This window comes from Mus caroli, unplaced genomic scaffold (genome assembly GCF_978045245.1).
Source record: "Mus caroli unplaced genomic scaffold, Mus_caroli_1 scaffold_9, whole genome shotgun sequence".
NCBI classification, from domain to species: domain Eukaryota; kingdom Metazoa; phylum Chordata; class Mammalia; order Rodentia; family Muridae; genus Mus; species Mus caroli.
Genome location: NW_028227264.1, coordinates 69,516,052 through 69,543,204, shown reverse-complemented (window position 1 = coordinate 69,543,204; position 27,153 = coordinate 69,516,052). Strand labels below are relative to the sequence as shown.

The following is a 27,153-nucleotide window of genomic DNA, read 5'->3' as shown; positions in this document are numbered from 1 at the left end:
CTGTGGATAAATGACACATTGGGTAGAAAAAACTCCCTATCCTTACCTCCAAATTTTATTCTAGATTGGATTCTGGTCCCAATGCATACCAGTGGAACAAAGGTACCTGGGTCGCTGCTGTCTTTACCCGCCTCCTACCCCTATGGATTTTGTCTGTATCATCTCTTTGGAGAGCTGCCTTGGGCTGCATCAATGACTTAGTGGGGGAAGTGCCTGCTATACATAAGAGTGGGAACCAGAGTGCCTGTAGAAGCATCTGAGTGTCCATGTGATCCAGTGCTGGGGAGACAGGCGGGTTCATTGGGCTCACTGGCCAGCTTGTCTAAATTGCTTTGCAGGTTCTAGGCCTATGAGAGATGCTGTTCTCAGAATGAGAACATCCATGTGAACATATACATACAACATAGACACGCGCGCACACACACACACCCCCAAAGCAGGGCCTCTGTGATGCCTCAGTGGATAAAGCACTTGCCGTACAAGTCTGATGACCTGGGTTTGATCGATGGAGAAAAGCCAGATGAGGTAGCACACATTTCAACACTCCTACGGCAAGATCGGAGAGTCGGCAGAATGACCTACAAGCTCCCAGGTTTGCCAACTTGGTATAAGCAGAAATGACAGTAGAGACTTGCCTCTGTGAGGAAGAGAATCAGCCCCAAGAGTTGGCCTCTTACATCATTGTGTGCATAACAGTATGATGCTTACAAATGTACATACATCACACACATAGACATGTACACACACACACACACACACACAAATAATTGGTAAAAATCTGAGAAACAAGGCGAACAACCTGAGGAGGTTAACCTATGGCTTGCTTCCATTGGGACCTGAGTCCCAAACATACTTAGGCCTACAGTCACAGACACCCAGCTAAAAGCAACCTTTGACAGGCACCCCAATGTGAGAAGCAGCCAGGACCAGCTTGTTGAAGTGAGAGCTTGGCTCCTATAAGGTAACTAATTGAATGTCAGCATTTTGAAATCTTCCTAGGAAGAAACCATGTGGTGTAAAATAAAGATATCCTTTTTTGTTTGTTTGTTTGTTTTGTTTTGTTTTGTTTTGTTTTTTGAGACAAGGTTTCTCCTGCCTCTGCCTCCCAAGTGCTGGGATTAAAGGCGTGCGCCACCGTGCTCGGCTTCAAGATATTCTTTAACTCAAATGCATAGAGAGGGCCTGTGTCAGGAGACACTTTGTTCTGACGTCTCTCTGTTGAAAGGGCTCTAGTCTGCCAGGTGAGGACATCGGCGCATGGACTATAAGCTCATAAAATGTTTATTTGTAGACAAACCAAATGTAGCTCCTATATCCCTTGAGAGGCAACACCAAATTAGGGGGCAGCGAGATGCAGACCAGTAAGGGTCATTGACTCATTTGGGGTTTTGAGGTAGAGGTGTTTTACCCTGTCAATTAATTGCTGGTGAAGCCAGGGGAGGTTGAAATAATGCTCTCCTGTGCTTGGCCCTGGATAATTTAAATTTGCAGCCATAAATCAGTCCCTGTGCCTGGCCGTGTGCTGTCTGCCAGCTGCATGCAGCCATCACAGGCTATATATTGTCTCACAGGCAGGTTCAGACCTTCTGCCTGTTACAACCACAACAGCATTTTTCAGTGTGCCCAGCATCAGTTCTCCACAAATATTTACTGCACAGCATCATATTAAGCCTTAGGGAAAATAAGGCCACTCTGGCTTGCCCTTCCCCTCTGCTGATGCTGATGCTGGAGCCAAGAGATGGACACAGGCTCCTTCTCTCCAGTCCAGGCTTTTCCTTCCCTGTATTTGTTTGCTTTCTTTGAATTAGGCGGGCCTCGTCTACTTTTAGACGTTAAGTCCCTAGAGGCAGGGGCTGTGTCCTGGTTGGTTTGGTGGAGAACACTTAGCATATTGTGGGGGTGTGTTATAAACACGCCATCTGTGCCCATTTAAATTCAGTCGAGGCCTCCCAATGCTTCTCTTTGTATCTTGCTGATTATAGAAGTCTGCCCTGGAATAGACATGCTTAGCCTCAGAAGGCTCTAGAAATCCCTTAAGTACACATTTTTTTTTCAGCCTTGCGAGGTTTTTGGTTTTTTGTTGTTCGTCTGTTGGTTAGTTGGTTGGGTTTTTTTTGTTTGTTTGCTTTGGTTTGGTTTTTGTTGTTGTTGTTGTTTTGGTTCTTGTCAAGCTATAAGGACATTGGCTTGTAACCTATTAATAGCTGTACTCTGAAGTTTAGATACCCCCTACTGCACATCCGTCACAAGAACTTAGAAAACTGCTTCTTTGGCAGAGACCCCTTTCCTCTCGGGAGTGTTTTCATCTGTGTTGATGGTATTTATTCATTGCTTGATCTATATTCGGATATAGAGGGCTGGCTTCTGCTAACCGTTGTCTCAGATGTGAGGAAACCTAACCTATCTCACCAACAGTCCATTCCACTTTTGGAGTTCTGAAAGGAAGCTGAAGTGCAAGTCCACAAGGCATGCGCACTTTCACCCAGGGTGCTTGCTTCGATGTGAACTCCATACAGCCTTGCTTTTAATATCATGTTATTCATCAAGGAAAGCCTCATTTTAAAAGTTACAGTGTTGAGCTGCAGAGATGGAAGAGTGTGTAAGAGCATTTGCTGTTCTTACAGAGGATGCAAGTTGGGTTCCCCCCTCTCTCTTCCCCATTCACACACACACATACCATTAAAAATAATTTTTAAAGTAACAGTGTAAAATCTGGTGAACTACAAAATACATGAGCACAGCGTACAGAACAGTGAAGGATTTTTACAAAATGAAGACAACTGTGAGCCTGACACGCAGGAAGTCCCTCACAAGAGTCCCAGAGGCATCTCTGGCTGGTTCTGCCTGCCATCAGGTAAGCCGATGTTTTTGGTTTTTTTTTTTTTTGGTTTTTTTTTTTTTTTTTGGTTTTTTCGAGACAGGGTTTCTCTGTGTAGCCCTGGCTGTCCTGGCACTCACTTTGTAGACCAGGCTGGCCTCGAACTCAGAAATCCGCCTGCCTCTGCCTCCCGAGTGCTGGGATTAAAGGCGTGCGCCACCACGCCCGGATGTTTTTGAACTGCCCTTAAAGGGAAACCTATGCTTTGTCTGGTGTCTCCCGTGTACTGTTTTAACACCTTTATCTGAACTGTTCCATGGAGCTCAGGTGTCTTCACTGACACTGCCTCGATACATAGCAAGCTCTGCTGCTATTGGTGGACATTAAGGTTGTCCTTGGATTGGGGCTATTGCCAATGAGGCCCCCAAGGTGAACGTATGTGTGTCAGGCTTGCATTTGACAGTAAGACCACTTTGTGATACACGAACGATATCTGGGCTTGCATGTTGCTTCTTACCAGTTTTCTGTGCACACAGACAAAGGGTCCCACTTGCTTCAAGTTTCCCAACATGGATACTTGCTTCTTTGACTTCTTAGCCATTTTGGCATGTAAGCTGGCGTAGCATTTTATTCTAATTTGCATATCCTTGGTGAACCTGGGCCCGTTTTGTGCATGTGTGCATGTGTGTGTTTATATTGCAGATATGCGCACATGGAGGTCACAGGTTGACAACCCAGTAAGTCTCTCTACTTTGTTTTTCTGCCTGTCTATTTTTTCTTTCTTTTTCTTCTCTCTCTCTCTCTCTCTCTCTCTCTCTCTCTCTCTCTCTCTCTCTCTCTCTCTCCTTTGATACAGGTCTTTGATACACAATGTAGCGCTTGGCTGGCCTGGAACTTGCATGGGTCCTTTGCCTCTGCCTTCCCAGCACTAGAATTGCAAGTGGGTTCTGCTTTGCCCAGTTTTGATGTGAGTGCCAGATGTACAGCACTTTATGAGACTGAGCCATCTCCACAGCCCCTCAGTGTTAGCATTGTATATAAAGGCACTTTGCATCAAGTAAGGTATCCTACCTAGTTCTATAGAAAGCCCCTTTCCTGTCCCAGAAAGATGCCCTGAACTTTGAGGATCACACCCCTGAGGTCCACCTTGTTTGGCTCTTTCTTAAGTAGGTTTCCTGGGTGGCCTAGCCGTTCACACTTCTAAGAATTCATGACCTCCTCCCTATCCTTCTGGACCACATCTTGTGAAGACACCTATTTTCCCCACAAATTCGGAAGTGCACTTGAACTCGGTGCCTTGGGTAATTACCGTCAAACACACCTCCTTGGTGACTGGAGAGAGTTGAACACCATTTGGTCTTTAAGACAGATTTTTTTTTCTTTTTTTCTTTGTTTTCTGTGTAGCCCTGGCTGTCCTGGAATTCACTTTGTAGACCAGGCTGGCCTCGAACTCAGAAATCCGCCTGCCTCTGCCTCCCAAGTGCTGGGATTACAGGCATGCACCACCACTGCCCGGCTTTAAGACAGATTCTAAGATATAATGACATAACCTGAATTGTGCGTTTAGGACACAGTGTGTGTGGAAAGACCCTTTGAACTTTTATAACTAGCCCAGGTGGTTAAACTGGGCAGGGAATACATTCTTGTAAGATCTTCATCCACACCACAGCCCACAGCCTTTCTGGTCACTGCTGACCCAGAGCAATGCCAGTGGTCAGGGCCCCATCTTCTTTGAGATGAGGTTAGCTCAACACAGACCCTCTACTTCACTGGGAGGAGCTACCCGAAGCAGTGGCTTCAAAGTTAGATCAGCAGTATTCCAAATAAACAGGAGGGAATGGGGTCTTGAGGTTTTCTAAACTAGAAATAAAACCGAGAACATTCTAACGTCTGAGCTTGGAGACTTTTTTTTTTTTGATTTTTAATATTTTTATTACATATTTTCCTCAATTACATTTCCAATGCTATCCCAAAAGTCCCCCATAGCGCCCCCCACTTCCCTACCCACCCATTCCCATTCTTTTGGCCCTGGCATTCCCCTATATTGGGGCATATAAAGTTTGCAAGTCCAATGGGCCTCTCTTTCCATTGATGGCCGACTAGGCCATCTTTCGATACATATGCAGCTAGAGACAAGAGCTCCGGGGTTCTGGTTAGTACATCATGTTGTTCCAACAATAGGGTTGCAGATCCCTTTAGCTCCTTGGGTACTTTCTCAAGCTTCTCCATTGGGAGCCCTGTGATACATCCAATAGCTGACTGTGAACATCCACTCCTGTGTTTGCTAGGCCCCGGCATCGTCTCACAAGAGACAGCTATATTTGGGTCCTTTCAGCAAAATCTTGCTAGTGTATGCAATGGTGTCAGCGTTTAGAAGCTGATTATGGGATGGATCCCTGGATACGGCAGTCTCTAAATGGTCCATCCTTTCATCACAGCTACGAACTTTGTCTCTGTAACTCCTTCCCTGGGTGTTTTGTTCCCAATTCTAAGAAGGTGCACAGTGTCCACACTTTGGTCTTCATTCTTCTTGAGTTTCATGCGTTTATCAAATTGTATCTTATATCTTGGGTATCCTAAGTTTTGGGCTAATATCCAGTTATCAGTGAATACATATTGTGTGAGTTCTTTTGTGATTGTGTTACTTCACTCAAGATGATGCCCTCCAGGTCCATCCATTTGGCTAGGAATTTCATAAATTCATTCTTTTTAATAGCTGAGTAGTACTCCATTGTGTAAATGTACCATAATTTCTGTATCCATTCCTCTGTTGAGGGACATCTGGGTTCTTTCCAGCTTCTGGCTATTATAAATAGGGCTGCTATGAACATAGTGGAGCAGGTGTCCTTTTTACCGGTTGGGACATCTTCTGGATATATGCCCAGGAGAGGTATTGCTGGATCCTCCGGTAGTACTATGTCCAATTTTCTGAGGAACCGCCAGACTGATTTCCAGAGTGGTTGTACAAGCTTGCAATCCCACCAACCATGGAGGAGTGTTCCTCTTTCTCCACATCCTCGCCAGCATCTGCTGTCACCTGAATTTTTGATCTTAGCCATTCTGACTGGTGTGAGGTGGAATCTCAGGGTTGTTTTGATTTGCATTTCCCTGATGATTAAGGATGTTGAACATTTTTTCAGGTGTTTCTCTGCCATTCGGTATTCCTCAGGTGAGAATTCTTTGTTCAGTTCTGAGCCCCATTTTTTAATGGGGTTATTTGACTTTCTGGAGTCCACCTTCTTGAGTTCTTTATATATATTGGATATTAGTCCCTTATCTGATTTAGGATAGGTGAAGATCCTTTCCCAATCTGTTGGTGGTTTTTTTGTCTTATTGATGGTGTCTTTAGCCTTGCAGAAGCTTTGTAGTTTCATGAGGTCCCACTTGTCAATTCTCGATCTTACAGCACAAGCCATTACTGTTCTATTCAGGAATTTTTCCCCTGTGCCCATATCTTCAAGGCTTTTCCCCACTTTCTCCTCTATAAGTTTCAGTGTCTCTGGTTTTATGTGAAGTTCCTTGATCCACTTAGACTTGACCTTAGTGCAAGGAGATAGGAATGGATCGATTCGCATTCTTCTACATGTTAACAACCAGTTGTGCCAGCACCATTTGTTGAAAATGCTGTCTTTCTTCCACTGGATGTTTTTAGCTCCCTTGTCGAAGATCAAGTGACCGTAGGTGTGTGGGTTCATTTCTGGGTCTTCAATTCTATTCCATTGGTCTATTTGTCTGTCACTATACCAGTACCATGCAGTTTTTATCACAATTGCTCTGTAGTAGAGCTTTAGGTCCGGCATGGTGATTCCACCAGAGGTTCTTTTATCCTTGAGAAGAGTTTTTGCTATCCTAGGTTTTTTGTTATTCCAGATGAATTTGCAGATTGCACTTTCTAATTCGTTGAAGAATTGATTTGGAATTTTGATGGGGATTGCATTGAATCTGTAGATTGCTTTTGGCAAGATAGCCATTTTTACAATGTTGATCCTGCCAATCCATGAGCATGGGAGATCTTTCCATCTTCTGAGATCTTCTATAATTTCTTTCTTCAGAGACTTGAAGTTTTTATTATACAGATCTTTCACTTCCTTAGTTAGAGTCACGCCAAGATATTTTATATTATTTGTGACTATTGAGAAGGGTGTTGTTTCCCTAATTTCTTTCTCAGCCTGTTTATTCTTTGTGTAGAGAAAGGCCATTGATTTGTTTGAGTTAATTTTATATCCAGCTACTTCACCGAAGCTGTTTATCAGGCTTAGGAGTTCTTTGGTGGAATTTTTAGGGTCACTTAGATATACTATCATATCATCTGCAAAGAGTGATATTTTGACTTCATCTTTTCCAATTTGTATCCCTTTGATCTCCTTTTGTTGTCGAATTGCTCTGGCTAGGACTTCAAGTACAATGTTGAATAGGTATGGAGAAAGTGGACAGCCTTGTCTAGTCCCTGATTTTAGAGGGATTGCTTCAAGCTTCTGACCATTTACTTTGATGTTGGCTACTGGTTTGCTGTAGATTGCTTTTATCATGTTTAGGTATGGGCCTTGAATTCCTGATCTTTCCAAGACTTTTATCATGAATGGGTGTTGGATCTTGTCAAATGCTTTTTCCGCATCTAACGAGATGACCATGTGGTTTTTGTCTTTGAGTTTGTTTATATACTGGATTACGTTGATGGATTTCCGTATATTGAACCATCCCTGCATCCCTGGGATGAAACCTACTTGGTCAGGATGGATGATTGTTTTGATGTGTTTTTGGATTCGGTTAGCAAGAACTTTATTGAGGATTTTTGCATCAATATTCATAAGGGATATTGGTCTGAAGTTTTCTATCTTTGTTGGGTCTTTTTGTGGTTTAGGTATCAGAGTAATTGTGGCTTCATAGAATGAGTTGGGTAGAGTACCTTCTGTTTCTATTTTGTGGAATAGTTTGTGAAGAACTGGGATTAGATCTTCTTTGAAGGTCTGATAGAACTCTGCACTAAACCCATCTGGTCCTGGGCTTTTTTTAGTTGGGAGACTATTAATGACTGCTTCTATTTCTTTGGGGGATATAGGGCTGTTTAGATCATTAACCTGATCTTGATTCAACTTTGGTACCTGGTATCTGTCTAGGAACTTCTCCATTTCATCCAGGTTCTCCAGTTTTGTTGAGTATAGCCTTTGGTAGAAGGATCTGATGGTGTTTTGGATGTCTTCAGGATCTGTTGTTATGTCTCCTTTTTCATTTCTGATTTTGTTAATTAGGATGCTTTCCCTGTGCCCTCTAGTGAGTCTGGCTAAGGGTTTATCTATCTTGTTGATTTTCTCAAAGAACCAGCTCCTTGATTGGTTGATTCTTTGAATAGTTTTTCTTGTTTCCACTTGGTTGATTTCACCCCTGAGTTTGATTATTTCCTGCCGTCTACTCCTCTTGGGTGAATTTTGGAGACTTTTCTAGACCACATCTCACATACGTACCATGTACTAGAAATCTTTGCCAGATAATAATCTCGTAGGTTGCTAGCCTCTCAAATGCCATGATGTTCAGTGATGAATTATGACAAAGGGCACACTCCAAGTTAAGGGACCTATACAGTTCTCAAGAACCCGCTATGCTTTTTACGTCAAGCAACCCACATACCTGTCAGGGGAGTAAGAGGTTTTTATTTGTTTGCCAAATCTATTCATCCTCTGTTTCTTCTGAAATTTGACGGGAACGTGACTCGAATAATACTTAAAAAAAAAAAAAAAATCTATGTGTGGGAAGCACCCTGCCAAGTGCTGTAAAGGAACTCAGGACAAGAGGGGGTGAGGGTCTTGATTTCCAAATGAAAATAAAAGCATTCCAACACTCCAAATTGGACAAGGTGCATACACCTGTAATCCCAGCGCTGTGGGGGTGGAGGCAGGGGAGTGGCGATTTTGAGGCCAATTTGTTTTCCTAGTGATACCCTCTCTTGGAATATAAGTGAAAATGAAAAGCAAATGACCAAAGGGAAATCAAACCAAAGGGAAATCAGCATTTATTAAGAATCTATTACAGATGCCCAGCTCTAACCACTGTGCTTTTCTTGAACTCTGTAGAGTTCAAGGTCACCAGGGATGTCTCCACATTACAGGCTGTACACTTAGGACTCAGAGGGATATTACATTCTTAGGGCTACACAGCTACTAGTAAGGGTCAGCAGATTTGGCTCCAAAGCTTTTACTTCTCAAAATGCTCTTTAAGGCTGCGGAGCCGGTTGGGGCTTAAGAGGACTTGCTGTTCTTACAGAGGACCCAGACTTGGTTTCTAGCACCCACATGGCAGCTGACAACGTTCTGTGATTCCATTTCCAAAGGATCTCGTTCTGTCTTTGTGGACACCTGTACTCATGTGCCCATGTCCCCCCATACACACACACACACACACACACAAATATAAAATAAACTTTTAAAAATAATGGCCCCTGAGGGTTTTAGCTCAGTGGTTGCCCAAGTTACACAAGACCTGGGTTCAACACCCACAACCTTCATTAGTTAATGTGAAATATTTTTAATAGTCCAGAAAGATTTTAGCACAATATAGGCAGTTAGTACACATTCTTCCCCTGATGCCCACAGCTTATGTAAACCACAATGCAGCTACTTTCATGAGGAGCATAGCTTAGGAAGGACACTCGGCTTCCTCGGCTCTCCCACTTGGCCCTTTTCTTGTTCTAGGATTCAGCTGTCTGGGATGTTAACACTGGATTTGCTTGCCTGGTCTTTTGCATAATTACCCTACAATTGATGACAGCCACTCGGTTTTTTCCTGGTCATATCAGAAAATGTTAATAAAAAGAGAAAACACTTGTCATGTATATATAGAGATTTTTTTAAAAAGAAAGGAAAAGAAAAGAGTTCCATTCTATCGTTTTTTAAAATTGTACAAAGAGCTGGCTGAGGCAGGAGGATTTAAGTTTATGGATGACTGGGGCTCTATGAGTTCCAGGCCAGCACAGGTCATGTAGCGATACCCTCTCTCAAACAGGAAGGCATAGTAGAAGTAGCGTAATACTCTAAGGATGTGCGTTGTTCAGAATTGCATGTGTGTGTTCTCAGTCTCTTGCTTTATGTGTGTGTGTGTGTGTGTGTGTGTGTGTGTAGTGTACACATCTGGAAGCTGTGATAGCAGGGACTGTAGTAAATATTGTAATAGCAGAGACTGTAGTAAATACTGTAATAGCAGAGACTGTAATAAATAGCGTACTCTCCTTGAATGCTGTGTAACCTTTGCTCAGCATCCTCCTAAGCTTGTGGGATCTGTGCTGTTCTTTTCTATGGCTGTTAGGATTCACGGTGTGTGGTTTGTAAGCCATCCCCTTATTGGTGGATCAGTGGTTGCTGTCAGTGTTTTGTACTTAGGCATAATGCTATGCCAGATATCTGTGTGTGTGTGTATGTGTGTGTGTGTGTGTGTGTGTGTGTGTGTGTGTGTGTGTGCTTGCGCGCATGGTGATTTGTAGGAGTTAAGTTACTGGACAGAGGACCAAATGCATTTTCCAATGTCATAGTCATTACCAAGTTGCCTTCCCCAAAGTTGTCTTTCAACACCCACCCCTCCCCCGCCGAGCCGCAGTTGAGCTGTGAATGGGAGTATTCTCATCTGTTGACAATGGTTTGGTTCAGGTCATGGTCTGGCTGGTGTTCCACCCATTGCGTGTTTTGTTGTCCTCACAAGACACTGCTTTGCTTTCATGCACACGTGTAGATGCCGTCATGAGTTGTAAAAAGATTGGACTCAAGTACTACCCGAGCTCTTTTGGCTGCACATGGCTAGGAAAGAGGTCTGGCTAAAGCCCAAGCGTTCCATCAGACGGCAGAAGACTCTGCAGTGTGTCTGAGATCCAAGGTAGAATTTACAGTGCTGTCAGCTCACATGAGGACCCTGTGCACTTGAACAAAGTGTATGATTCAGTGTTAACTCTTAGGGAACTGAAGATTAGAAGAAGTGGAGAGACAGCTTAACCCTAGCGTGCTATCGCTGTTGTTTTAAAGTTTATTTAACTCATTATCGTTATTCTGTGTGGGATGGGGATGGGAGTCAGAGGACAGTTAGCATGAAGCAGTTCTCTCTTTCCATCATGGAGTTCTCAGGGGTCGAACTTAGATCATCAGGCTTGGCTGCAGTTCAAGAGCCTTCCCTTTCTGAGACATCTTTCTGGCCATCTTGTTACGTCACTAAGTCGTTTTTGGTTTTATTTTTATTTATTTATTTTAAAAAGATTTATTTATTTATTTATTTATTTATTTATTTATTATATGTAAGTACAATGTAGCTGTCTTTAGACACATCAGAAGAGGGAGTCATATCTCGTTACGGATGGTTGTGAGCCACCATGTGGTTGCTGGGATTTGAACTCAGGACCTTCCGAAGAGCAGTCAGTGCTCTTAACCACTGAGCCATCTCACCAGCCCTTATTTATTTTTTTAACATTCCCAAACATTCATTTTCCATCACACTCACAGGGTATCTTATCTGTGACAATTCCTTTTAGAGCAGAAGTGAAGTCTGTATGTCAAATTTAGGTATCTCTCTATTGACCTACTAAGATATTTATGAAAGTAAAAATACCAACTACATATGAATAATACAATAAAGTTCACACTGACCACCCAGTGACTAGCACTGCAGGCAATTCAAGGAGATTAATAAGAAACAGGCAGCATCGTCGTGTATGTATAGGAGTTGGTATTTTTACTTTCATATTAATGTAAAACTGTGCCCCCGTAGATAAATGCAAGTGAAATGGGTTTGATATAGTTCTCTGATGCACAGTTTAGGTGAAAATCCACCACCACACAGACACGACACAGGAATACCATTGCTGCATGTGAGATTGCTGCGTAAAAGAAAGGAGGCTACAGCAAGATGGCTCAAGTTATTATAATGGAAGCTTCAGGCGGACGGACGTTAAATGTCTCTGCAGTGATTAAGTAGCTGAGTCATTCAGGTGATTAAACTTGAGTTATCTCACTGAATTATTTTTTTGAATCATCAAATATATGATCCAACAGAAATAGGTGGGTAGGAAATCTTCCTTACTGCAGAGAAAGTACCACGAGCTTGGATTGTAAGGGAGTTTGGAAAGAGCATATCGCTCAGCGACCCTTGACTCCTTGTGTCCCCTACAACCACATTGACTGATGCTGAGCTGACCTAAGGGCCAATGTGGGTGCTGGTATGCTTGGATGCAGTTTTTATAGACTGCATAGTCACAGTGTTATATTTTCGCCTCATGAGGTCATCTCAGAATTTCCTAAGACACCTCGTTGCTCTCTTTTTGCACTTAAGATCTGTATTTTTGCAGGTGAGGGAGGAACGTGTGTCTCCCACCCTTGCTGTCTGTTGCTCATTCTGCCCGAACTGTACCCCGTGGGGCTGTGGTTGCATATTCCCTGACAGCCTAGCAGGACATATTTAAGGCTGTCTGTTGTTCTGTCAGCTCGTTCTCTCTTATGGTGGGTGAGCTCACCACAGATACCTTGAGAACCTGGCCCTTATAGACTTTACTCCTTAAGTTTGTTGATTTATGCTCTCATCCATCACCCTCCCTCTTCCAGGAAGGAAGTGGAATCAGGACTTTAAAAAATAATAATAATAACGAGGGGTGGAGAGATGGCTCTGCTCTTCCAGAGGTCCTGAGTTCAATTCTCAGCAACCACATGGTGGCTCACAACCATCTGTAATGGGATCTGATGCCCTCTTCTGGTGTGTCTCAAGACAGCTACAGTGTACTCACATGCATAACATAAAATGAATTTTGTTTAAAAAAATGAGAATAAGACATTTCTTGTAAATGTAATTTAAAGAGATTTGAAGAACAGCTTGGCATTTGAGATTTGAATAGGGTTCAAAGCAATTGCAGCTGCCATGTGGTTTTGGCTTGTCTTGTTAATAAACAAAAGTAATTAGTGTGCATTTGCGTCTATACCTGATTTAGTCTTAGCACATTATCACAATGCAAATGTGCATATGCAGATCATTAATAGTTTTTAAGCCACAGTTAGAACCTGCATTTTTCTGATTGACCAGTTAAAATGAGTTCAAGCAAGTACTGTTTACCTTATGTTTAGAGCGAGGCCTGTTGGCTGATCTCCGTGAGTTCAAAGCCAATCTGGCCTACATAATGAATTCCAGGCTAGGTACGGTTACATATTGATATTTTGTCTTTAAAAAAAAAAGGTTTGGATACATTAATGTTTTTAGAAGACTCCACAAGTAGTTTTAGAAGTGTTTCCCAAATCCCAAATTAGAAAAACCAATAGAAGGCAGTCCCCGCAATTGGCTGTAACTGAGAACAGCTCCTCTCCCACTTTTTCCACACTGTTGAAACTCTTGTCTCCTACTCCAAGAGAATTGGCAAGAACTCCTTCCATCTTGTCTCAACGTTTATTGCAATGGCTGCCGTGAGCTGGGGAGACCCTGCTGCGCACTTGACCTGTATTCTGTCCTGCGGTTGTCATGGAAACTGTAGATGAAATAGTAATGCTGCATTGTACAAAAGAAAATTGAAACCTGGAAAGCAAAAGTCATTCCCCAGGTGAGGGGTGGTGCCTGGGCTTCAATGTTAAAGCCTTGCTTTTAGAATCAGGGGAGATCTCAGAAGACTGGTGTCTCCCATTGGTTAACAGTACATGGACCAACACAGGAGCTGAGTTAGTTGTACAGGGGCAGGGATGGGGTGGGGTGGGGAGGAACAAAATGAAAGTAGCATTGAAGGGACGCGGCTCAGAAGGAAGACCCTGGGCTTGCAGCCATGCCTCGGGTCACATCCTTGCCTTTATCAGAACACTGAACTGATGTGAGCACACATCAAAACATATGGCAATGTTGCACCACAGCTCTGAGCTGCCATCTTTCTGGTTTTAGTATTCCTGAATTCTAGACACATGGTTGGCAGTGTCTTTGATTATTGGGTGCACAAAGATGGTCCACAGTTGGGGGCATTTAGGAGTCAATGAAATGTGCAGTTTGTTTGCCTGTCTTTCTACAGACTTGTTGCTGTCACAGGGATCAGATACAATGTGGTCATTTTCCTCACCACGTTGTCTTCTGGAGGTCCGTACCTCAGTAAACCAATCTTTGCACATCTGTAAAACTAGGAGGTGAGAAGTTGGGCTGTCGGGGCTTGCATATCACATAGGATGTTCTGACACCTACTTCTGAGGTTGACAGAGATCAAAGACCCCCCTCAATTGCCTCCACGCCATTGTTCCAGATTGTGTTTGGTGGCCTTACTTTGTTCTAATAGCTCCTGGGGTAGGGAAACCCCTAGAACGTCCTGGGTCAGAACCACACGTCTTAGAACCCCACCAAGTTTACACCCCCTACTTGTCTTGCCGTCACTAACTAGTCTTCCAGATTGCCATCCTTCTGTCTCATCTTTGACATGGCAGGGCCCTTTAAATAGCAGCAAGGCTTCCTTTTGCTCTTTGAGAGTCTCATGTAGTATGTTTTTGTCAGATTCTCCTCCATCCCCTAACCCTGACCAGATCCTTCCCTCCTCCTACCCACCCAACTTCAGTGCACTCTGTACAACGCTCTGTGCTCTGTGGGGTTTGTGTTGTGCTTCCTGTCTGTCTTCAACTTATCTTCCCAGGCTCATCTCACCCTTCCCCCTCAGTGCTAACTTCCTTTCATCCCCTATGGCTCAGCTGCACTGCCTTTTGTTCTTCCATACCGGGTTCTTCAGGTATAATCTTTTCTTTGTGTGGTGGTAAGGATGGAGGCCGGGGCTTTCCCTGTTAGGCAAATAGTTTGCCCCCTTCCCCCCCCCCCGCCCCCAACTACATTCCCTAGCCACATATAGTCTTTGATACTACTGTTTTGCTTTTTAAGATTCATCTTTAATTACGTGCATGAGTGTGTGAATATGTGTGAATGTGGTTGCCTGTGGAGGCCAGAAGAGGGCATTGGAGCCCCTGGAGTTGCTGTTAACTGGTGGTGTTTATGAGCTGTCGTGTGAGTGCTGGTAAGTGAACTCATGTCTATTTATTTATCTATCTATCTATTTATTTATCTATCTATCTATCTATTTATTTATTTTAAAGATGTATTTATTTTATGTATATGAGAACAACTGTAGCTATCTTCAGACACACCAGAAGAGGGTATCGGATTCCATTACAGATGGTTGTGAGCCACCATGTGGATGCTGGGAATTGAACTCAGAACTTCTGAAAGTCAGTGCTCTTAACCACTGAGCCATCTCTCCAGCCCCTTGAACTCGGGTCTTTTGTAAGAGCAGTTCCCCTGAGCCTTCTTTCCAGTGTGTGGATACCGAATTCATATCTTACTTATTTAAGAAAGATCAATTCTTTTCCATACAAAACTAGGATGGTTAAGTGACTTCCCCAAAGCTATGGAACCACTTATATTTGGCATTTCTGGGGCAGGACTGGACAGCCTGAAAGAGGTATCTGCTGTTTGCCTTTCCTTTAATGCCTTGAGGCTAGAAAAAGAGCCGTGAATCAATACTGTAGGTTTCAGAACATGGCCTGATTATTTTCCTACTCTGTGTTGATATGTTGTGTATGTACATGTGTGTCTGCGAGTTCCAATACATGTGGGGGGAGCATTTGGAGGCCAGATGTTGATTGGTGTCCAGTGTGTTTCTCAATTGATTTCCATGTTCTGCTTGAGATAGAGTCTTCACTGAACCTGGAACTTTCCAGTCCAACCAGGCTGGCTGGCCAGCAAATCCCGGACCCTCCAGCCTCTCTCTCTCACCAGTGCTGGAATTACAGGCTTGTATCACTGCCTGCAAATTTTTAAAAGGGTGCTAGGTATTGAACTCAGGTCCTCCTGGTTATGCAGCAAGCATTTTGTGGACTGAGCCATCTCTCTCTCCCAACCCACCTCTTCTCTTTGCACAGATCCTTGGCTCCTTCAATCATTCCTTAAGTACCCATGTTCCCAAGCTCTCACTTCCCCTCATTGGACTGTAACTTCCTGGGAGACAGACCTTGTTTGTTTGGGGCTAGAAACGAAACCTGGGGAGTTCATGCATGAGTTACTGTGCAGACCGGGACCTGCTTGTTCATATCATCTGCATAGCAAAGACAGAGGATCCTGCATGAAAACATAGTAGGGATCTTAAAGGAAAACACTTCTTATTCTGCTTCATCCTTTCAGAGGCTGGGGCTCTCTCATAAAGAGGTTTAATACAACTTCATGTTTCTACCCATAATGTCAGAGTCCATGGTGAATAGAATCAACCTAAAATGATTTAAAGAGAAGTTGCTAGTCTGCATCTTTCTGGGTTCTTCGTGCCTGTTTCCCTGGAAATGGAAGGATTAACTGAAAGTATTTCCGCTTTCCTTCAGGAATTAAGTGATTTACAGCGTGATCCACCTGCCCACTGCTCAGCGGGACCCGTGGGAGATGACTGTAAGTTTACTCTGTTGCTGGGTTTTGCTACCATTGAAAGCATGGCTTTGAGCAACTGTAAGTGACAGTTCCTATTCCTCTGTGTTTCAGTGTTCCACTGGCAAGCAACCATCATGGGGCCTGTAAGTACAACTCACGCGTGTGGATTAACCCCCCCCCCCCGTGGCTGTTCTGCACTCTTGCCTTTTGACCTGTGAGGAGATGTTCGTGACTCAGGATAAATATTCTCGTCCTCTGAATCACTCAGGAAGCAAAACCTGATTGAGGGTTTGCAGTGATTTCCTAAAGCATGGCTGGCTGGCAAATACCTACTGGGTCACAGCGCTATTTACTGTGCTAATACTTCCTCGTTACATAGCAAGGTCACGCTCTCTGTGCAGGCAGTCTGTGTGTTGGCCTTACTAGTTCTTAATACAGCATCAGTTGTTTTTAAAGGAGGTGAAATCTTCCTCACACATCCACAGTTCTCAGAGGTTTGAAATAAGTCTGACCCAGGAGTGGAACTGCTCCATCCGGCAAGCATCGGTTTGCTGTAGGTCATGGCTCTCGACTTGGAGTGGAGGCGTCCTGCTGTGGGGTGATCTCTGTCACCTTTTGAGTTTGCTGCTTTGCCTTAAACCGCAGACTGTTTTATCACTGGCCCTTCCTTGTTATCTAGATTTCTTTCCCCACCCAAGGAGCAGTGATGACAGTGAGACGGGCTTTGCCTTTCCGTGAACAAAATGCTAATAGTGAAAGAGCAGGCGCCCGGTGAGAACACACTAGCAGTGCCCTTCCTGAATGGCTTTACACACTCCCCGGGATGCTTTATGTACTCAGTCATCGAGTTTTAAATCATTTGCCCTATAATCCAAACTGGGGGGAAAAAAAGATGCTGAATTTCAAAGAAGAGCCCCTGAGGAATGATCCTAAATGACTAAATTAGCCTATTAAGTTAAGAAGCGAGAGCGCAGCATATTTACCTAGCAGCTTTCAATAAGAACATAGTTCTTTCCCGGCTCAGTGTTCACTATCTGCATGAACCTTCAAAGCCCCATCATCCAACGGTGTGCTTCCCATCAGAGCTGTGGCCTCTGAGGCACTTCTCAGGTAAATCACATGTAACAAGCAATTGTGATGTTGTTTTGCGTGACTCTCTTATTGCAGCAGCGTAGACCCGCCCCACCATCTTTTGTAATGTCACTCCACTGTCCATGAGGACCATGCTTGTCTTTGTCATTTGTTTACATTTATTTTTTTTAATGTTTAATGAACTAGAATTAAGCAACGTAGTGAGAATAATTAGACAATATAGCCCTCTAATCTTAGAACTTTAAGGATTGAAAGAATGACAGACCTGTTTTTAGTACCCATGATGCACTCCAGTAATTATGAAGGAATTAAAGTACAATCTGAGGGGGTTGGAGAGATGGCTCAGCGGTTAAGAGCACTCACTGGCTGCTCCTCTAGAGGTCTTGAGTTAATTGCCAGTCACACGTGGTGGCTTACAACCATCTGTAATGGGATCTGATGCACTCTTCTGGTGTGCATGAAGATATCATAGTCATACACATAAAATGTGGGTATATATGTACTCATATACATAAATTATAAAAATAGAATTTGGAATATATTTTGCGACTATTTTGTTTTTTCCCCTTAATCTTTCTCTTTTGTTTATAGAAATTGCATGTAGACACATGTACACACACGTATACATACACACATATATACACATGCATATACACACATGCACACACATACATATATACACGTGTACATATACACACACACACACCATTAGGGTAAAGTTGATTCTTAATTCAACATATCATGAATACTGAATTCATCCAGCTTGGTTTTAGAGTTTTATCTTCTGTAATATAAAGTACTTACTTGCAAATGAATATTGAGGTTAAATCATACAATGGTACCCAGTTAACCCTCGTACTCACTTTTTCCCTTTGGTTGTACCTGTGTGGACATTAGAACTTAATATTTTGAAATAAAAAAGGTAAATATTAGTTGTAACCTTCTAAAAACAGCGATGACTGCTCTAGAGAATCCTCCTTCCTCCCCGCAGGCCTCGACCCATGATCTGTCTGGTTAAAGCACACCGCTGTGCGTATGCGCATCTGCTTCCCTTTAAACTTGGTGGGCCCCTTGGGTAACTTCATACCTGGGAAGGAGCCTGTTCTCCATAGAAATTCCTCCAACTCATGGTGCAAGAATCGTGGTTTTTTTTTTACAAGCTGATACTGGTGGAATTGTGAAGAAACTGCAAATCCTTCGCACTGTTAATGCCCGGGGACCATTCAGAGGGGTTGAGTATGTGCCATGGCCAGAGTCTGATGCGCCCTCTCGTGTAATTTCAGCCTGACAGCGCCTATCAAGGTGGAGTCTTCTTCCTCACTGTCCACTTTCCGACAGACTATCCCTTTAAACCACCAAAGGTATTTATCCTGTCACTCATCTGTCCCATAGCAGGGATTTTTACTGTTTGTCTAGAGTGATCTTGTGACCTCACAGACCATGGGTAGGTTAGCAAGTGCATGCCCCTTTGTGTGACCTCCAGATCTGCAGCCTCCTCTCCCTCCTTTTTTCTAATTTATTTGATGTGCATTGGGGTTTTGCTTGCATGTATGTCTGTACGAGGGTGTCGGATCCCCTGGCACTGGAGTTACAGAACAGGTGTGAGCTGCCATGTGGGTGCAGGGAATTGAACCCAGGTCCTCTGGAGGAGTAGCCGGTACTCCTAACCACTGAGCCATCTCTCCGGCCCTAGAATGCTCTTTCTTAGTCAGCTGTTTTCTTATGCCTGCTAGGCTCCTGGGCTTTTCCTCCTTGTGAGATATGAGTTGTTTGGAATGTTTTTACAGTCAGGAAAGCAGGCTTTTCCGTCCACAGTGTTACCTTTCCAAAACAGACCCAGCTTTCTTAAGTGTAGTGTGTACTTTAAAAAAAAAAATCATGCTATGGCTGGCTGCACAACGGCTGTGTCCCCACCCCCAAGGGGATCCCCAGGCGGCTGTCTGCCCTGGTTCCCTTGGTAAAACCACTCTGCACTTCGCAAGCCATCCGCCCCTATGGCCCCCTGAATGGGGGTGGGGAGACCTCAGTTGCCAGTGCCTAGCTGGCCATAGCATGGATCATTTTTTGTTTTTTGTTTTTTTTTATAACTACAGGCTACACTTAAGTATTCAGTGAATGTACATTGAGCTTCATCACGTCCCCTCATAATGGGAATCACAGTGGGGACACTGAAAGGCAGAAGGGGATGAAAACACGTTTTCTGAGGTTTAAAGCCCAAAGAAGAGGCAAGTGGTGGGGGGTGTGAAGGAAGGGAAGGAACTTATATGCCATCAGGGAAATAATTATAGCGCTTTAAAAAGCACCCAGCTTAAAAATCATACGGATGATGTCACACAACAGTGGCTCTTGTTAAGACCCGGCTTCTCTGTGGTTCACCAAGGACAGGTGATAAGCTGAGGCATCCCACTTCCGCCCTGACAGATTCTGTGTCCTGTTTCTAGATCCAAGTGGCCTTCTGGGTATCACTGACAGTCAGGTTAAGAGAAATGTTTTGAGGTGTGATGAAAGCCAGAGTAATTGGTCCAGGTGTCACTCAGCCCGTCATACCAGCTACTGCAGACTTCCTCACCACACCCCAGACACTTCCCAACTCCTGGAGGAGAAAAGGAGGCTAAGCTAAGTTGGTCTCCTTCAGATTCCCAGGGGCTGAGCTGCGTGTATCCATGTCTGTTCCAAAGCTGTGTAAAGATGATGAGCGCCTTTTACCCTTGAGTGGATCGGTTCTGTTTGTTCCTATTTGTGGCAACCAACACCCTTTTTGTTCCATTTTATCTTTAGATTGCTTTCACAACAAAAATCTACCACCCAAATATAAACAGTAACGGGAGTATTTGTCTTGACATCCTGAGGTCCCAGTGGTCGCCCGCTCTGACTGTATCGAAAGGTAATTTTGTTTTTCAGATTTAAAATAGCCATAGCGAGGATTGGGACCAGCGGTTGAAACAAACAAACAAAATCATACAAACAAACAAAAATACCTCAACCTGCTGGGTTTTCTTCTGTTTTGATAATTGCTTTTTCTAGGAACTCTTTAGTCACGCTGGCTTTCAGTAAACTTTGGAGTTCAGGTGGGGTGCGGGGAAATGAATGGATGGGCACATCTAAATGAAACCAGAGAGTTAAAAATTCAGGAACTAAAGGCTGGAGAGAAGGCTCAATGAAGTACAGGTGCATACTGCTCTTCCAAAGGTCCTGAGTTAGTGTTCCCAGCGCCAGGGTTGGGCAGCTCACAGCGACCTGTAACTCCAGCTCCAGGAGACTCGATCTTCTAGCCTATACATAATTAAAAATGGAAAACAAATCTTTAAAAATTGCTAGAGTTAGGGATTTTCTAGTAAGCCTGTTTATAGTTGCCCTTCTGTCTTTACAAAAAAAAAAAAAAAAAAAGCAAGAGAAATATCAGTGAAAAGATTTTGGCTATCTGGGGTTGGGGGTGGCAAACAGATTTGGGGACTTGTCCCATTTATTAAAGTGTCTATTAACAATAAAAAGTGCAACTCCAGGACTGGCTGATAAAATAAGCTATTAAGCCAGTCAGGGGTGGTGTATGCCTTTAAATCCCAGCATTCAGGAGGCAGAGGTAGGTGAATCTGTGAGTTCAAGGTCAGGCTGGTCTACAGAGTGAGTTCCAGGACAGCCAGGGCTACACAGAGAAACCCTGTCTAGAAGAAACAAAAATAAAAAAATAATTTTAAGAACTGGAGAGGTGGCTCAGTGGTTAAGAGCACTGACTGCTCTTCCAGAGGTCCTGAATTCAATTCCCAGCAACTACATGGTGGCTCATAACCATCTGTAGTGGGATCTGGTGCCCTCTTCTGGTGTGTGTCTGAAGACAGCTACAGTGTACTCACATAAGATAAATTAACAAATTTAACTTTAAAGAAGAATGAGTACTGTTACCTTCTGGGAAACTTTCCTCTGAGGCTGCAAATGGCTTCAGACTCGTTCCATGAAGAATAAGATCACTCAAGGAATGATCTGACAGACAGACATGCAGGCAAAACACCAATGCATGTGAAATAGAAATAAATACATTTAAATATGATATTTACCTACCAACTGAAGTTAATACAAAATGTAACCCCCAGGTGAGTTTTTTTATTTTTGCAATGCTGGGCTTTTGGTTGTTTTTTGGGGGGGGGAGTGGACTGGTTTTTGTTTGGTTGGTTTGGTTTGGGTTGGGTTTTGTGGCTAGGGCCTCGGGCTTCTCAAGCCACCTGTCACTGAGCCGCACTCCCGCCTCACTGTGTTCCTCTCCACTTTCATTGTCCTTTACACCCAGTACCGTCATGCTCAGCCGTGTGCCTTTTACAATGCAGAAGTGGCAGCGCCTAATGGAATGTTCTCTCTCCAATCTAGTCTTGTTGTCCATATGCTCGCTGCTCTGTGATCCTAATCCAGACGATCCCTTAGTACCAGATATTGCACAGATCTATAAATCAGACAAAGAAAAGTAAGTGTTTGCCGCTGTGCACTTGCGTGTGTGTGCATGTCCACCTGTGTGTGTGTGTGCATGTCCGCCTGTGTGTGTGCATGTCCACCTGTATGTGTGCATGTCCACCTGTGTGTGTGCATTTCCACCTGTGTGTGTGTGTGTGTGTGTGCATTGTCCACCCGTATTTGCTGCTTGAAGTATATTTAACTGTGTAGGTTTTCCCCCTAGTTGACTTTTTTTTTTTAAACCATCTTTAAAAAAAAAAACAACGGGCTGGTGAGATGGCTCAGTGGGTAAGAGCACCCAGCTGCTCTTCCGAAGGTCCAGAGTTCAAATCCCAGCAACCACATGGTGACTCACAACCATCCGCAACGAGATCTGGCGCCCTCTTCTGGAGTGTCTGAAGACAGCTACAGTGTACTTACATATAATAAATAAATAAGATCTTAAAAAAAAAAAAAAAAAAAAAACAACAACCAACCAAATCTCTTTCTTGGTTAGTGTTTAGGTTTAATAGTACATGTCTGTGCTGTGACCTCATCATTTCTAGCTGCTAAACTAAACACGGAAGGCATTTATCACTGGAAACCACTGGCCAGTGTTCTCCCATCTTCTCAAAAGGGAAGTTGCTTCTCGGCCCACCCATGCTGACCTTACTGTCAAGCCACTGCATCCTCCTAGTGCCTGAGTTCTCATGAATCTTGGAGATAACCCTCCCTCCCAGTCGGCTTCTATAGACTTCTATTTGAAGTTTGGTTTTTTAAATGTCTTTTTTAAAAAAAATAATTTAGATATATTTTTATGTAGATTGATCAAGAATTTAAGAACTTAAAAGTCGTCTGTTTTTGCTTTTATGTTTGCATGCATTTGTGCTACCCACCCCACCCTTACCCCTGCACCCCATCGCCCACCAACCCAAATGGCAGGTGTATGCGTGATGGTCCCCATGAAGAGGCAGAAGACACAATTCTGAACAGAATTGCAGAGGTCTCTACAGGTTAAATGTCTGTGTTTCTAATCTCTCTCTTTTTATATGTCTACAGATACAACAGGCACGCAAGAGAATGGACTCAGAAATATGCAATGTAAAGTTTCAAACACTTTCACTTATGCCAGAGTACTGTAAAATCTATGTCTTTTCCAGCGTTAGCAGTAAGCCGGGCGCCGTTTGCCGTGTCCTTTGTTCCACGAGCCCTTTGGTTTTTACTCATTTTAAGTGTGTTTCTGAAGCAAGACAAAACAAACTTCCAAGAATCCCCTGGAAACTCTGCTGAGAGCATTTAGCATTCTGTGCTCATTGAAGAGGACCTTTCTTTCGGTTTCTGAGACACTTGGACCCCCTGCATCTCCAGCAAGATCTGTGACGTGACTGAAAAAGCAACCAGATGCTTTTCTTTCTCTGAAACGAGACGTTTTTCACCTGAGAAACATTGTATGTGCCGTCCAAGATGTCGTCACTTTTATAAATCTGGATTCAGATCTCATTCTTCGTTAGCTCACTTTATAATTTGTATTTTTTTACTGTATAGACTAAATATATTCTATGTCAACTCCTGACTCCTCCTCCCCACCCCCACCCCCCGTGAACAGTATTGAAGCTCCCAACAGCTGATGATGACTTAACTGCCCCCCACCCCCCTTGTCTTAGCATATTCTGTGGGTTGAATGCGTATTTCTTAAACCGGAACTGATCTGCACACTGTATTTCTCAGTATACTGATTAGAATGGAGAAACACTTGTTTGGGTTTTATTGTACTTGACTTAACTTTATTGCAATGTGAATTAATTGCACTGTTAGGTAGGAAGGTGTGTGACTTTTTTTGTTGTTGCTCTTCACCTTTGACCTTTTTTTTCCTGTATAGGCAATATTATATTGACACCTTTTACAGATCTGACTGTAGCCTTTTCCATATAAATAAAATGCTTTTTCTACTATTCGTCTTGACTACTTAATGCAAAAAAATCAAAACTGCTTGATCTATTCTTAAGGATTGAAACTTCAAATAACTTGGCATGAAAACTGTCTGGAAGATGTGGGCTCATTTTTTTTTCCATTAAAAAGAAATGTTTTCACTTATTTAGTTGGCGATGAAGATCAGAGGACAACTTGTAGGAGCCATGGTCTCTTTCCACCAGCTGGTTCCTTGAGATCCAACTCAGGGTGCGTCAGCCTTGGCAGCAAGCACCTTGAACCCCTGCCCACCTCACCTCTGACCTTGGCGTTTCTCCTAAGCACTAAGCCTTCCTTATAGACTTCACAGCAGCAGGTCAGCATCCTCTTCATCAGACTGTCTGCTGTGAGGTGGTTTACTTCCGTCCCTCAATGGAGATGAGAATTTAGATGCTGGGGTTTATCCACACCCAAGATGGATTGCATGTAAGTGCCCTGAGAGGAGTGTGAGCTTGTATTCCCTACCCTAAAGAACAGTCCTAATCTGAAGAACCACCAGCTTGGCTTGTGACAATGACTCTCTGTATGGCTGCTATGACATCACTCCATGTTTTAAAGCCTAGAATCTCTAAAATAGAATTTTAATGCCATCACAATATGAAAAGCATCTGTCTTTACTACGTTTTTTCAACCATTTTTTTTTTTTAAAAAGAGGTTTCCGTTTTTATAAATTGCCAGCTAAAAAATGAATTTAAACAAGCAGGTTATATTTCTAGGCTTTTAAAGAAAGGAAGTTCTAATGTTTGCGGTCGGTGAACACACATTTTGTTAAGGTTCCCGGGCACATCAGACTTGAGCGTCAGTGGTCTTGATTAGCACAGTAGCTATGTAAATGATTAAGAGTCTGATGGGCGTCCTTGGTAGCAAAAGATTAAACTCCATTGTTATTTTATCAAGACTTGCTATTACTGAAGCAGAGGCTGTCCTCTTAGGAAATATATCTTCGTGAGTGACTGTAAAATAATTAAATGAATTGTGAAATGAATGTGTAAGGGAACACAGGCTTTGAGAAATAGAGATATTAATCAATGCCATCTCATGAACAAGACACATGTTACTATCCATTCCATATAAGCTACATGTTTCCTGAGGTTGTGTCCTCTCATATTTAGATAATATTTAGTGTATTTTGAAAGTAAGAGATTTGTTTTATCTTTCATTTTAAAGAGTTCTTTTGCACCGAGTATGGTAGTACTTATCTTTAATGTCAGCATTCAGGAGGCAGAGACAGGAGGATATCTGAGTTCAAGCCCAGCCTAATCTACCTAGTAAGTTCTAGGCCAACCAGGGCTATAGTGTAAGAAGAGATCATGTCCCCAAAACAAATATTTTTTTTTTCATTTGTATGGTATTTATTTTTAGAAGTGTCTTTATGTTTTCTTTTTAAAGTTTTTTAAAATTGTGTGTGTGTGTGTGTGTGTGTGTGTGTGTGTGTGTAGAGACCTGGACTCTAGTCAGAATCTTAGTCACTGAACATCTCTCCAGCCCTTCTCTGGTTTTTCTTACTAAAGCTTGAAACTTGCTTTAACTCCTGTTTGTCTTTGCTTACATCCTGACTCCTCCGGGCAGAGCACATTTTTACTAACTAAAATAAACTTACTTTCTGGGGAAGCATAGACCATGTCACCATATGGGTCTGTTGCTCTTGCTTAATACTAACACAGAATGTCGGTTAAACTTTACAGCTACATTCTCAGGGGCCCGGGTGATAGCCCAGTGAATAAAGATGCTCACCATGAAGCCTGAATACTCAAATTACATCCCTAAAGCCCACATAGTAGAAAGAAAAAGCCAACTCCTACAAATTGTCCTTTGGGGTCCCCCAAACTCTAAAATAAATATAAAATATTACAAAGCATTATTATGGTTTTTCATAAATTAAACATAGATTTCATACTATGAATCCAATAGAGTCTTAGGGAGTCTCTGTATTCGAAGTCAGGATGTTTCCAGGTAGTTGGGAGCCTGCAAGGTGGACCTGTAGGTATTTGTAAATGCCACATACAGAAAGCAGTGTCACCTCCTCTCTGTCGCCAGCTGTCTCATCAGCCTGTGGTTCCTGGAAGACCAGCCTCACTCACGTGCTTGGGTAAGCTGTGTATAACTAGCTGGTTTGCTTCATGTCCTCTTTGCAGTCCTACCACTAGGCTGGACCTAAGCATCTGGCTTATTAACCTCAAAAGACCCAAAGCACACAGACAAAACATGAGAGCTCACTCATGCCCAAGGATGGCCTTGAACTTTGGGTCCTTTTGCCTCTACCTCCTTTCTAAGTACCAGGATCACAGGATTATGTGGTGTGTGCGGTAGAACTCATGGTTTTGTGGATGCAGGCAAGCATCCTACTAACGGAGTCACACTTCCAGCATTTCTGGGGTTTTTTTGCCACAATACAGAATTCCGACATGGTGGACGAGTGTTTTCGTACAAGGCTATATACTCCTATCCTTATTTCTGCTTAACTCGTTTTGTTTGTTTGTTTGTTTGGTTGGTTGGTTGGTTTGGTTTTAAGATGGAAAGATTAGGAGATTAATTTCCTTCCCAGATTAAGAGAGAACTTTGCCTGGGAAGTGTTTTATGTGTCTGTTTACTGATCGTCCGTTTGGCCTGGGCTCCGTTTCTAGTCCAGTTGATGATGTTTGAAAATTTGATCTCCTGTAGGGTCACAGCACTCTTACACTGTTACACTTCTAGGAGCAGCCCTGGGCTTTAAGCCTAGGGCCTCTTGCATACTTGGCAGGTGACTATGGCTGAGCAACACTGGCCTTTTATAGTTCTATTCTGGTTCTTCAGCTGAATTTTATAAATGAGGCAGCTGGTAGAAATGATTTTATTTATTAAAACACTATCTGCAGATAACCACTCATTCTGCAGAGGGATGTTAAGACCTTGTCTGTTTCTTTCAAATCATATTTATTTATGTGTGCATGTGTCCGTTCACACCAATGTGCATGTAGATCAAAGAACAACATGAGGGAATCTGTTCCCTCCTCCACCACGTGGGTCCCCGGGGATTGAACTCAGACCTGTTCTAAACCCCTGTCACCCACTCAGCCATCTCACCATCCCTCTGAGCTCTTTATAAGAGGCTTGTGGTTGATGAAGTTCTTCAATGAATTTTGGTAGTAACGATGATTGAGAATTTGGGTGGGGCTGAGGGTTGAGTGGTAGAAAGAACACCTAATGCATTAATATTTTCTTCCAAAGATTTGTTTTTATTGTCTCTTAATTATGTGTACATGTGTGACTGTGGACGTGCAAATGCAGGTGCCCAGAGGCCAGGAGACAGTGACAGGTCCCCTGGAGCTGGAGTTACAGGTAAGTGTGAGCTGCCCTACTGGGTGTTGGGACCTGAATTCTAGAAAAGCAGCAAGCACTCTTAACTGCTGAGCTGTCTCTCCAGCCCTATCTAATAAATATCTCAATATTTTAATATCTTTTGTATCATTTATATTTTGTTCGATATAAATTTGTTTTAC

At 43.0% G+C, this 27,153-nt stretch overlaps 1 protein-coding gene across 1 annotated transcript in view; it reads left to right on the top strand.

Annotated features, from left to right (window-relative positions):
• Ube2d1 (ubiquitin conjugating enzyme E2 D1) overlaps positions 1 to 23,647 on the top strand; it is a 33,569-nt gene extending 9,922 nt beyond the window's left edge. Inside the window, exons 2-7 of the mRNA XM_021174639.2 lie at positions 16,153 to 16,216; positions 16,307 to 16,338; positions 18,571 to 18,648; positions 20,066 to 20,171; positions 21,647 to 21,740; positions 22,766 to 23,647. Of these exons, the coding sequence (XP_021030298.1) occupies positions 16,153 to 16,216; positions 16,307 to 16,338; positions 18,571 to 18,648; positions 20,066 to 20,171; positions 21,647 to 21,740; positions 22,766 to 22,811 (420 nt within the window). The 3' untranslated portion in view covers positions 22,812 to 23,647. The remainder of the gene's footprint in view (positions 1 to 16,152; positions 16,217 to 16,306; positions 16,339 to 18,570; positions 18,649 to 20,065; positions 20,172 to 21,646; positions 21,741 to 22,765) is intronic.
• Positions 23,648 to 27,153: the final 3,506 nt, after the last annotated feature.